The sequence below is a fragment of the Oncorhynchus mykiss genome, chromosome 25 (genome assembly GCF_013265735.2).
Source record: "Oncorhynchus mykiss isolate Arlee chromosome 25, USDA_OmykA_1.1, whole genome shotgun sequence".
In the NCBI taxonomy this organism is placed as follows: domain Eukaryota; kingdom Metazoa; phylum Chordata; class Actinopteri; order Salmoniformes; family Salmonidae; genus Oncorhynchus; species Oncorhynchus mykiss.
In genome coordinates, this window is record NC_048589.1 from 10,159,532 (window position 1) to 10,172,874 (window position 13,343).

Below are 13,343 nucleotides of genomic sequence, written 5' to 3' on the forward strand. Positions count from 1 at the left end.
GAGACAGTGTGTGTGTGTGTGTGTGTGTGATAGAGAGAGACGGTGTGTGTGTGTGATAGAGAGAGACGGTGTGTGTGTGTGTGTGATAGAGAGAGACGGTGTGTGTGTGTGTGTGATAGAGAGAGAGAGACGGTGTGTGTGTGTGTGATAGAGAGAGAGAGACGGTGTGTGTGTGTGTGTGATAGAGGGAGAGAGAGACGGTGTGTGTGTGTGTGTGATAGAGAGAGAGAGACGGTGTGTGTGTGTGTGTGTGTGTGATAGAGAGAGAGAGACGGTGTGTGTGTGTGTGTGTGTGTGTGTGTGTGATAGAGAGAGAGACGGTGTGTGTGTGTGTGTGTGTGTGTGTGTGATAGAGAGAGAGACGGTGTGTGTGTGTGTGTGTGTGTGTGTGTGATAGAGAGAGAGAGACGGTGTGTGTGTGTGTGTGTGATAGAGAGAGAGAGAGAGGGTGTGTGTGTGTGTGTGTGTGTGATAGAGAGAGAGAGAGAGACGGTGTGTGTGTGTGTGTGTGTGTGTGTGTGTGTGTGTGTGTGTGATAGAGAGAGACGGTGTGTGTGTGTGTGTGATAGAGAGAGAGACGGTGTGTGTGTGTGTGTGTGTGATAGAGAGAGAGAGACGGTGTGTGTGTGTGTGTGTGTGTGTGTGATAGAGAGAGAGACGGTGTGTGTGTGTGTGTGTGTGTGTGTGTGTGTGTGTGTGATAGAGAGAGAGACGGTGTGTGTGTGTGTGTAATAGAGAGAGAGACGGTGTGTGTGTGTGTGTGATAGAGAGAGAGACGGTGTGTGTGTGTGTGTGTGTGATAGAGAGAGAGAGAGACGGTGTGTGTGTGTGTGTGTGTGTGTGTGTGTGTGTGTGTGTGTGAGATAGAGAGAGAGAGACGGTGTGTGTGTGTGTGTGTGTGTGTGTGTGTGTGTGTGTAATAGAGAGAGAGAGAGACGTGTGTGTGTGTGTGTGTGTGTGATAGAGAGCGAGACGGTGTGTGTGTGTGTGTGTGTGTGTGTGTGTGATAGAGAGAGAGAGAGACAGTGTGTGTGTGTGTGATAGAGAGAGAGAGAGACGGTGTGTGTGTGTGTGATAGAGAGAGAGACGGTGTGTGTGTGTGTGTGTGTGTGTGTGTGTGTGTGTGTGTGTGTGTGTGTGTGTGTGTGTGTGTGTGTGTGATAGAGAGAGAGAGAGACGGTGTGTGTGTGTGTGTGATAGAGAGAGACAGTGTGTGTGTGTGTGTGATAGAGAGAGAGAGAGACAGTGTGTGTGTGTGTGATAGAGAGAGAGACGGTGTGTGTGTGTGTGTGTGTGTGTGATAGAGAGAGAGAGAGACTGTGTGTGTGTGTGTGATAGAGAGAGAGAGACGGTGTGTGTGTGTGTGTGTGTGTGATAGAGAGAGAGAGAGACAGTGTGTGTGTGTGTGATAGAGAGAGAGACGGTGTGTGTGTGTGTGTGTGTGATAGAGAGAGAGAGAGAGACTGTGTGTGTGTGTGTGATAGAGAGAGAGAGACGGTGTGCGTGTGTGTGTGTGTGATAGAGAGAGAGAGACGGTGTGTGTGTGTGTGTGTGTGTGTGTGTGTGTGATAGAGAAAGAGAGAGACGGTGTGTGTGTGTGTGTGTGTGATAGAGAGAGACAGTGTGTGTGTGTGTGTGTGTGTGTGTGTGTGTGTGATAGAGAGAGAGAGAGACGGTGTGTGTGTGTGTGTGTGTGATAGAGAGAGACAGTGTGTGTGTGTGTGTGTGTGATAGAGAGAGACGGTGTGTGTGTGTGTGTGATAGAGAGAGAGACGGTGTGTGTGATAGAGAGAGAGAGACGGTGTGTGTGTGTGTGTGTGATAGAGAGAGAGAGACGGTGTGTGTGTGTGTGTGTGTGTGTGATAGAGAGAGAGAGACGGTGTGTGTGTGTGTGTGTGTGATAGAGAGAGAGAGAGACGGTGTGTGTGTGTGTGTGTGTGTGTGATAGAGAGAGAGAGACGGTGTGTGTGTGTGTGTGTGTGTGTGTGTGTGATAGAGAGAGAGACGGTGTGTGTGTGTGTGTGTGTGTGTGTGTGTGTGTGTGTGTGTGATAGAGAGAGAGACGGTGTGTGTGTGTGTGTGTGTGTGTGAGATAGAGAGAGAGAGAGAGAGACTGTGTGTGTGTGTGTGTGTGTGTGTGTGATAGAGAGAGAGAGAGAGAGACTGTGTGTGTGTGTGTGTGTGTGTGTGTGTGTGTGTGTGTGTGTGTGTGTGTGTGTGATAGAGAGAGAGACGGTGTGTGTGTGTGTGTGTGATAGAGAGAGAGACGGTGTGTGTGTGTGTGTGTGTGTGTGTGTGTGTGATAGAGAGAGAGACGGTGTGTGTGTGTGTGTGTGTGTGTGTGTGTGTGATAGAGAGAGAGACGGTGTGTGTGTGTGTGTAATAGAGAGAGAGACGGTGTGTGTGTGTGTGTGATAGAGAGAGAGAGAGAGAGACGGTGTGTGTGTGTGTGTGTGTGTGTGTGTGTGTGTGTGTGTGTGTGAGATAGAGAGAGAGAGACGGTGTGTGTGTGTGTGTGTGTGTGTGATAGAGAGAGAGAGAGACGGTGTGTGTGTGTGTGTGTGTGTGTGTGTGATAGAGAGCGAGACGGTGTGTGTGTGTGTGTGTGTGTGTGTGATAGAGAGAGAGAGACGGTGTGTGTGTGTGTGTGTGTGTGTGATAGAGAGACGGTGTGTGTGTGTGTGATAGAGAGAGAGACGGTGTGTGTGTGTGTGTGTGTGTGATAGAAAGAGAGAGAGACGGTGTGTGTGTGTGTGATAGAGAGAGAGAGACGGTGTGTATGTGTGTGTGTGTGATAGAGAGAGAGAGACGGTGTGTATGTGTGTGTGTGTGATAGAGAGACGTGTGTGTGTGTGTGTGATAGAGAGAGAGAGACGTTGTGTGTGTGTGTGTGTGTGTGTGTGATAGAGAGAGAGAGAGAGACGGTGTGTGTGTGTGTGATAGAGAGAGAGAGAGACGGTGTGTGTGTGTGTGTGTGTGTGTGTGTGTGTGTGTGTGTGTGTGTGTGTGTGTGTGTGTGTGTGTGATAGAGAGAGAGAGACGGTGTGTGTGTGTGTGTGTGTGTGTGTGTGTGTGATAGAGAGAGACGGTGTGTGTGTGTGTGTGTGTGTGTGTGTGTGTGTGTGTGATAGAGAGAGAGAGAGACTGTGTGTGTGTGTGTGTGTGTGTGTGTGATAGAGAGAGAGAGACGGTGTGTGTGTGTGTGTGTGTGTGTGTGTGATAGAGAGAGAGACGGTGTGTGTGTGTGTGTGTGTGATAGAGAGAGAGAGACGGTGTGTGTGTGTGTGATAGAGAGAGAGAGAGAGACGGTGTGTGTGTGTGTGCGTGTGTGTGATAGAGAGAGAGAGAGAGAGACGTGTGTGTGTGTGTGTGTGATAGCGAGAGAGACGGTGTGTTTGTGTGTGTGTGTGTGATAGAGAGAGAGAGAGAGACGGTGTGTGTGTGTGTGTGTGTGTGTGTGTGTGTGTGTGTGTGTGTGTGTGTGATAGAGAGAGAGAGACGGTGTGTGTGTGTGTGTGTGTGTGTGTGTGTGTGTGTGTGATAGAGAGAGAGAGAGAGAGACGGTGTGTGTGTGTGATAGAGAGAGAGAGACGGTGTGTGTGTGTGTGTGTGTGTGTGTGTGTGATAGAGAGAGAGAGAGAGACGGTGTGTGTGTGTGTGTGTGTGTGTGTGATAGAGAGAGAGAGAGAGAGACGGTGTGTGTGTGTGTGTGTGTGTGTGTGATAGCGAGAGAGACGGTGTGTTTGTGTGTGTGTGATAGAGAGAGAGAGACGGTGTGTGTGTGTGATAGAGAGAGAGAGACGGTGTGTGTGTGTGTGTGTGTGTGTGTGTGTGATAGAGAGAGAGAGAGAGACGGTGTGTGTGTGTGTGTGTGTGTGTGTGATAGAGAGAGAGAGAGAGAGAGACGGTGTGTGTGTGTGTGTGTGTGTGATAGCGAGAGAGACGGTGTGTTTGTGTGTGTGTGATAGAGAGAGAGAGACGGTGTGTGTGTGTGTGTGTGTGTGTCAGACAGTGAGTCAATGACAGAATTTAGTGGTAGCAGTAGTAGTTAGTGATGAAGTCAGTCAGTGGGATGACTGATCAGTGGTTGTCAAACTACAGCGATAGGAATTCCTGCTGCGTTTCTGGTACCACTTTTTCTCTGCATATTCTGTGTTATAAAGCCGTTAAGGTGCGTTTCACCGCTGGCTAACAAGAGACATTAGTTACACTAAAAGCCATCACACAATGTGATTGGACCACAACATTATCCCCAATATCATGTCCCTGAATCACATCAAACATGCTCAGAGCTGCTGCAATGCCTCAGCATTTCCCCCAAGCCTGCTGTCAACACAGACAGTACACACAGAGACAGACTGAACCCTGAGAGGCACACTGCCAAGGGACATCAGGTCATTTACAACGGGCCCACAACTCCCTAATTGAATATAATTTACTCACGCATCGACCAGTTTGCCGTGGCCCGTGACAGATGGAGAGAGTGAGGGCAGAGGCAGGGAGGGAGGGAGAGATGAGTGGAGGGAGAGAGGGAGACAGGTGGAGGAGAGATGAGTGGAGGGAGGGAGGGAGACAGGTGGAGGAGAGATGAGTGGAGGGAGGGAGACAGGTGGAGGAGAGATGAGTGGAGGGAGGGAGACAGGTGGAGGAGAGGGCGCTCAGGCTCAAAGAAAGATGGATGGAGGAAAGCGTGGAAGCAAGGAAGTGTGAAGGAGTGAGAGATGGAGGGAACCAGAGATTAGAGCAGAAATTGGAGAGGAGCGGGTGAGAAGAGGACTGTACACAGTACACAGTACTCACCAGCCGAAGCAGAAGAGGGCCAGGTAGAAGCCAAGTAGTGTAGCCACCACATGCCTGATGAAAGGCCTGGCCTTACTGGGGTGGAGATAGAGACGGAACCACAAGGCTGTGAGCAGGGCAAACAGCTGGCACACCACAAAGTTCACCTGGGTGAGGAGACACACAAAGGAGATTGTCACAACGTTAGTGAGTTTTGTACCATCCTAAATAAATCATTTTTCACTACAAGAGTGAGAACAGTGCCTTTTTTCCAGCAGACAGACAGGCAGACTGTGGGAGCTGGCAATGCAACATGGGAGGACACACTTTGTTGATAGAACAAGATTTTGATAAGGCTCTTGTTTGCCTTGATAACTGGTTAAGGCAGGCATAGAGGACACATTTTTAAAAATATATATATATTTTTTTTAGATCTTTCCGGGAACCGGTTTGGTTTCCTCTTGTTTATTCCATGTGAGCAAAGCCTGGCATAAAAGCCAAAACGACGTCAACTCAACGCGAGACTGGTGGTGCTCTTTCAAGGATGAACCGAGATCCACGCCAACACACCCACACAGTGCATAGCCCATCTTATCGATTGCAGCAGGCAGAACTATTGCAGGAGCCGCCGGGCTGCTTAAGTCAACAACAGGGACAGCAACGATCACCTGTTCACCTATTACCTTTCAGTGATTCCCGGCACCCAAAAGCAAAGAGACAAAGTGTGCATAGTAACTGTGGCCACACATCCAATCTACAATGAGAAGTGACTAGTTGTTTTCTCATTCCCACACACAAGAGTATTCCAAAAGGACTGCTATGGTACAATGCAATTATTCTTCAAGATTATATATACACACACATATATAGATATATAAAAATGTATATTATTTATTTATTTACCTAGGACTGTGACTAGGCTATTTAGATAATGTGTGTGTGTGTGTGTGTGTGTGTGTGTGTGTGTGTGTGTGTGTGTGTGTGTGTGTGTGTTACTTCGCTTGATGTGCGTGTCAACTCCACCGCAGCCTCATCCATTGGTTCCTCTCATCCTCCAGTGTTTCCACGGTGAATCTCATTCTTCACTTGGGGGGGGGGGGGGGGTGCAGATTCACACACGCCTCTGTTTTGACGGCCCGGGCACCCAGATTGAATTTGGAACGCTTTCAGGTTGCCTTCGGCTTACTGTACGTCCAACACTCTTCCCCCACCACCACCACCACCACCCGGTCTCAGGAGCCTCCGCGCTTGTTTACTTACCCATCTAAGTGCCGCGCTACGTTGTCCGCGCATTGCTCAAGGGGAAGATGCCGAAGCAAGACTGAGGAAAAAAATAGACAAACTGATCCCGAGCATCTCCTACTTGACTCTGCTCACTAGTAGGACTGTTTTTTTTATACACACACGACTAATATACTGTGGCTTTGGATTTGAAACCGCTATGGAGAATGTACGTAGGTTAACATTTGACAGACAAGATGGTATTCATCTACAAAACAATGCCCCCTGCCACACAAGCAGTTGAGTAAATGAACAGAGTCACTGGAACCAAATGGGCGGTAAATAGCACAGAGGGGGAGGACACGGCCCCGTTTCATTCCCTAAAGTGTGGTCTCGGAGCGCGGGGTCAAAGCAGCTTTACCAGGCACTACCCAGATTGACTGGGGCTGGAGGGTTGGGTAACGGTAAGAATGGAAGCCCCCATTCCCCCCATGATTATGATCAGCACAGTTTGATAAGCCATTTGGTGTGAGTTAGTGATGCAAAAATACACACACTATCAACAAATGTAAAATAAAGAAATTAGGAAGTATCAGAATGAGATAGATATCTATTTTTCACACCATGAGGTGTATAGACAGTATATGAAAATAAAAAGGAGTGTACAGCAGTAGAGCCGTGACTAGAATACAGTACATACAGTGCCTTGCGAAAGTATTCGGCCCCCTTGAACGTTGCGACCTTTTGCCACATTTCAGGCTTCAAACATAAAGATATAAAACTGTATTTTTTTGTGAAGAACCAACAACAAGTGGGACACAATCATGAAGTGGAACGACATTTATTGGATATTTCAAACTTTTTTAACAAATCAAAAACTGAAAAATTGGGCGTGCAAAATTATTCAGCCCCTTTACTTTCAGTGCAGCAAACTCTCTCCAGAAGTTCATTGAGGATCTCTGAATGATCCAATGTTGACCTAAATGACTAATGATGATAAATACAATCCACCTGTGTGTAATCAAGTCTCCGTATAAATGCACCTGCAATGTGATAGTCTCAGAGGTCCGTTAAAAGCGCAGAGAGCATCATGAAGAACAAGGAACACACCAGGCAGGTCCGAGATACTGTTGTGAAGAAGTTTAAAGGCGGATTTGGATACAAAAAGATTTCCCAAGCTTTAAACATCCCAAGGAGCACTGTGCAAGCGATAATATTGAAATGGAAGGAGTATCAGACCACTGCAAATCTACCAAGACCTGGCCGTCCCTCTAAACTTTCAGCTCATACAAGGAGAAGACGGATCAGAGATGCAGCCAAGAGGCCCATGGTCACTCTGGATGAACTGCAGAGATCTACAGCTGAGGTGGGAGACTCTGTCCATAGGACAACAATCAGTCATATATTGTACAAATCTGGCCTTTATGGAAGAGTGGCAAGAAGAAAGCCATTTCTTAAAGATATCCATAAAAAGTGTTGTTTAAAGTTTGCCACAAGCCACCTGGGAGACACACCAAACATGTGGAAGAAGGTGCTCTGGTCAGATGAAACCAAAATTGAACTTTTTGGCAACAATGGAAAACGTTATGTTTGGCGTAAAAGCAACACAGCTCATCACACTGAACACACCATCCCCACTGTCAAACATGGTGGTGGCAGCATCATGGTTTGGGCCTGCTTTTCTTCAGCAGACGATGGTTAAAATTGATGGGAAGATGGATGGAGCCAAATACAGGACCATTCTGGAAGAAAACCTGATGGAGTCTGCAAAAGACCCGAGACTGGGACGGAGATTTGTTTTCCAACAAGACAATGATCCAAAACATAAAGCAAAATCTACAATGGAATGGTTCAAAAATAAACATATCCAGGTGTTAGAATGGCCAAGTCAAAGTCCAGACCTGAATCCAATCGAGAATCTGTGGAAAGAACTGAAAACTGCTGTTCACAAATGCTCTCCATCCAACTTCACTGAGCTCGAGCTGTTTTGCAAGGAGGAATGGGAAAACATTTCAGTCTCTCGATGTGCAAAACTGATAGAGACATACCCCAAGCGACTTACAGCTGTAATCGCAGCAAAAGGTGTCGCTACAAAGTATTAACTTAAGGGGGCTGAATAATTTTGCACGCCCAATTTTTCAGTTTTTGATTTGTTAAAGTTTGAAATATCCAATAAATGTCGTAACCCTTCATGATTGTGTCCCACTTGTTGTTGATTCTTCACAAAAAAATACAGTTTTATCTCTTTATGTTTGAAGCCTGAAATGTGGCAAAAGGTCGCAAAGTTCAAGGGGGCCGAAAACTTTTGCAAGGCACTGTATATGCACTCATTATTGTTGTAATTTTATTGTGTTAGCTTTTTACTTTTTGTTTGGCCCTGTCCGGGGGTGTCCTTGGATGGGGCCACAGTGTCTCCTGACCCCTCCTGTCTCAGCCGCCAGTATTTATGCTGCAGTAGTTTGTGTCGGGGGGCTGGGGTCAGATTGTTATATCTGGAGTACTTCTCCTGTCCTATTCGGTGTCCTGTGTGAATTTAAGTGTGCTCTCTAATTCTCTCTCTCTCTCTTTCTTTCTCTCTCTCGGAGGACCTGAGCCCTAGGACCATGCCTCAGGACTACCTGACATGATGACTCCTTGCTGTCCCCAGTCCACCTGGCCGTGCTGCTGCTCCAGTTTCAACTGTTCTGCCTTATTATTATTGGACCATGCTGGTCATTTATGAACATTTGAACATCTTGGCCATGTTCTGTTATAATCTCCACCCAGCACAGCCAGAAGAGGACTGGCCACCCCACATAGCCTGGTTCCTCTAGGTTTCTTCCTAGGTTTTGGCCTTTCTAGTGAGTTTTTCCTAGCCACCGTGCTTCTGCACCTGCATTGCTTGCTGTTTGGGGTTTTAGGCTGTGTTTCTGTACAGCACGTTGAGATATCAGCTGATGTACGAAGGGCTATATAAATAAATTTGATTTGATTTACTTTAGATTATTTAGTCAATATCTTCTTAACTATTTCTTGAACTGTATTGTTGGTTAAGGGCTTGTAAGTAAACATTTCAAGGTAAGGTCTACACTTGTTGTATTCGGCACATGTGACATACAATTTATTTGATTTGAAAGTGGGTGAAAAAGTATGGCAACATTAAAGTGAACAGTGTGTGTCCGCCCGCCCGCCTGTCCGCCCATCCGTCCGTCCCCGCCCACCGTCCTCCCGCGTCAGTCCCCGCCCAGCGTCCTCCCGCGTCGTCCGCCCCCCATCACTAGTAGCCGTTCAGTGTCGACACACCGACAGCGACTTTAGCTGAGACGACACCATTGAGCACAGAAGCAGTGACATGCATAACAAAACATCCATCTATTTTCAGTTAGCTCATGGCAGCAACTGCATTTTACAGAATACAGTAGAATCATTGTACTTGTAATTGTAATTTGTAACTAGGCAATCTAGGTTGTCCCTGTAGATTGAGAAAAGGAAAAACTAAGAATTTCTCTGACTTCTCAAACCCCGGCCTGGTCGGTTTGCTTCGCAAGCGTTCCCGGAAATCTTGCGGCGTTGCGCCTCTGGGTTTAGAACCGGTGTCTCGACTCTGTTGAGACTGACAGTAAACGGGAGAACTTCGGTTTGGCTAACAGATGTAGCGACAGTTAGCGGCTGCTGGCGCTAACCACTCGTGGCATGAGCCTGAGTATCATATCAGCACATATTTACAGTACACAGAGGTCCTTTGTCTCTCTTCAGGCACAAACAGTAGGGCGAAAAGCACAAACAGTAGGACGAAAAGCACAAACAGTAGGACGAAAAGCACAAACAGTAGGACGAAAAGCACAAACAATGGCGGCGCGGACTTCTTGTTGTCCTCCCACTTCTATTGTTATCGGTATCATTGTTTGGGGAATGAATGCTTTCTGGTGCTAACGAGGCGATAATTAGGATGTGGATAGGGTGAAGGGCCGTTTGGTCTACATTATGGAGGGAAAGGGAGGTGGAGAAGAGAACAGTTTTGCTTTAAAGCGATCATTTGTAAAACAGTGTTCAAACCTTTGAGTCATGATCACTTTCTAAGTCAAAATGCAGGCCGAGATCTACAGCTCAGATTTTTAAATTTTACCTTACTTAAAAATAAGCCTATGCAACATTAACCCATTAAAACAATACTGTAGCAGTGAGGTTCGTGCAGTAGACTGTGGGCCCAATACATTATCACCGCATCCTGGCCTTGCGTGAACTGCCCTGCCAATGGATTGTTGTACGGACCATGTAAAAAAAAAAAAATCATATTTGGAGGTAGGCTATATGATCACACCGGTAATAGTTCAGTTGCTGCATTACTTGTGATGCACAGCTGAGTGAGCATATTTAAATAAATTAGCTTTTTAAGTTTTACCGAGCTGATGGGGCCTGTCCCGCCGCTAACCCTGGCCAAAACAGGCACACAGTCTACCAGCTGATGGCAAAACTCGAGTCGCACCACATTATTTCTGCCTCACTCACAAATTCATGGTGTTACTCCAAGAACAGAGAAAGTGAAATATTCCTTGATAAAAAAAAAAAGACCCAAGCAGCTAATAATAACAACGCAAGCCTACACTTCGACTAATTTCAGCTGCAGTGCTGGTTGTAGCGCGAGTGGAAGTAGGAGGAAAGTGCATTTTATGGCATGTAAAAAGTGTTTTTTTAAGTGTTGACAACGCTGAGTATGAACTTAAACTCGGTCATAAAAACAGCATCTATATTACAGTATTTGTTGACAGTCTCTCTCCAGCCGTGGTTTTAAAAACATTTTGAAATCTCACAGTATCAACTTTGCTGTAGCTTTCTTTAACGCCTGCTACGTTACTGCAGATACTAAATCGAAGCCATTCGATTGGACAGCGGTAGGCCTATATGGTATAACTGATGGCCGGGAAGGCAGAGTTTGTACCTTCAGACAAATGAAATGGTTCCTAAATAAATGAAAAACGAGCAACAACAACAGGAACGCAAGGCTTTACCGGGGTTGTTTTTTTACAGAAACGTTTGGCAAGCGACTAGGAATGCCGTGGAGATCGACCAGTTGGTTAACCGGTTATGGCTGCATCCCTTTGTTCTCAATTTCCGCCTGAAGACATACCCAAATCTACCCAAATCTAACTGCCTGTAACTCAGCCCCAGAGGCAAGGATATGCATATTCTTGGTATCATTCGAATGGAAACATTCTGAAGTTTGTGGAAATGTTCATTTAATGTAGGAGAATATAACACAGTAGATCTGGTGGAAGAAAAGAGAAAGAGCAAACGTTTTCTGTTTTTTATTGTTGTAGTATCATCTTTCACATGTACTAGAATAGCCACACAGTCAGATAGGATGCTGGAGATCATTTTGATGGATAACACAAGAGGGCCACTGTAGGTGTGCAAAGTTTCAGACTGATAACTTCAGGAATGGGTGAGCTACATGACATTTTACATGAAGTCACCCAGGTGTCCCACACAAGTTGCCCAAATGTACCCAAGTGGCCGAATTGGTGAAATGATCTAACACACACAACAGTGCAAATAACTATATACAACATATCAAAAAGCAATTCTAACACACACACAAAAAAACAAAAAAAGTTTTTAAAATATTAGAAAATAAATGTATAGAAAAAACACAAAAAAAAAAAACAGTACACCCTTTGGAAGTCCTCGACAATATTTTGCTGCCTGTGCCATGTCCCATAGCAGTCTCTTTCTGATGTAAAGCAGAGGCAAACTGAACAAGTGGTGCAGCTCATGCAACACAGAACACAACGACGCCTCCATGCTGTCCCCTTTTGGCCCTGATGCACAGTCATGCCTGAGGTAATGAACTGTGGCATATGAACACCACTGGGGGCACAGGTAGAGCTGGCAGCTTGGCACCGGGGGCTCCCAGTCGGAGTCGCTATCACTGTGAAAGAAAACATTAAAACAATATTTGTATTGTATGAGCCTTTTATCATCACATAAAATAAACATATGTATTTTATAGAGCGGAGGGAACAGTCACTAAGATGAAGTGCTGTTCCATTCAACTCCGGCCATTGATGTGGGCCTGCCCTCCCCTGAACAGCACCCAATGGCTATTTCATATGGAAATGGGGAGGAGAGCAGGCGCAGTGGCCATGTGTGTGTTTGCTGTTCTACTCCATTCCATTTGAATAAAAAAATGGAAAATATAATCTGACATGGAAAATATATACACTGCTCAAAAAAATAAAGGGAACACTTAAACAACACAATGTAACTCCAAGTCAATCACCCTTCTGTGAAATCAAACTGTCCACTTAGGAAGCAACACTGATTGACAATACATTTCACATGCTGTTGTGCAAATGGAATAGACAACAGGTGGAAATTATAGGCATTTAGAAAGACACCCCCAATAAAAAAAGTGGTTCTGCAGGTGGTGACCACAGACCACTTCTCAGTTCCTATGCTACCTGGCTGATGTTTTGGTCACTTTTGAATGCTGGTGGTGCTTTCACTCTAGCGGTAGCATGTGAAGGAGTCTACAACCCACACAAGTGGCTCAGGTAGTGCAGCTCATCCAGGATGGCACATCAATGCGAGCTGTGGCAAGAAGGTTTGCTGTGTCTGTCAGCATAGTGTCCAGAGCATGGAGGCGCTACCAGGAGACAGGCCAGTACATCAGGAGACGTGGACAACCCAGCAGGAGGGCCGCTACCTCCGCCTTTGTGCAAGGAGGAACAAGAGGAGCACAGCCAAAATGACCTCCAGCAGGTCACAAATCTGCATGTGTCTGCTCAAACAGTCAGAAACAGACTCCATGAGGGTGGTATGAGGGCCCGACGTCCACAGGTGGGGGTTGTGCTTACAGCCCAACACCGTGCAGGATGTTTGGCATTTGCCAGAGAACACCAAGAATGGCAAATTCGCCACTGGCGCCCTGTGCTCTTCACAGATGAAAGCAAGTTCACACTGAGCACGTGACAGACGTGACAGAGTCTGGAGACGCCGTGGAGAAAGTTCTGCTGCCTGCAACATCCTCCAGCATGACCGGTTTGGCGGTGGGTCAGTCATGGTGTGGGGTGGCATTTCTTTGGGGGGCCGCACAGTGCTCCATGTGCTCGCCAGAGGTAGCCTGACTGCCATTAGGTACCGAGATGAGATCCTCAGACCCCTTGTGAGGCCATATGCTGGTGCGGTTGGCCCTGGGTTCCTCCTAATGCAAGACAATGCTAGACCTCATGTGGCTGGAGTGTGTCAGCAGTTCCTGCAAGAGGAAGGCATTGATGCTATGGACTGGCCTGCCCATTCCCCAAACCTGAATCCAATTGAGCACATCTGGGACATCATGTCTCGCTCCATCCACCAACGCCACA

General features: G+C 46.6%; 1 protein-coding gene across 1 annotated transcript in view; it reads right to left on the bottom strand.

The window, feature by feature from the left end:
• The window catches only part of mboat2a (membrane bound O-acyltransferase domain containing 2a), a 140,251-nt gene that overhangs the window by 77,878 nt on the left and 49,030 nt on the right, over nucleotides 1–13,343 (bottom strand). The window contains exon 2 of the mRNA XM_036962314.1: nucleotides 4,801–4,946. Within this exon, the coding sequence (XP_036818209.1) occupies nucleotides 4,801–4,946 (146 nt within the window). The remainder of the gene's footprint in view (nucleotides 1–4,800; nucleotides 4,947–13,343) is intronic.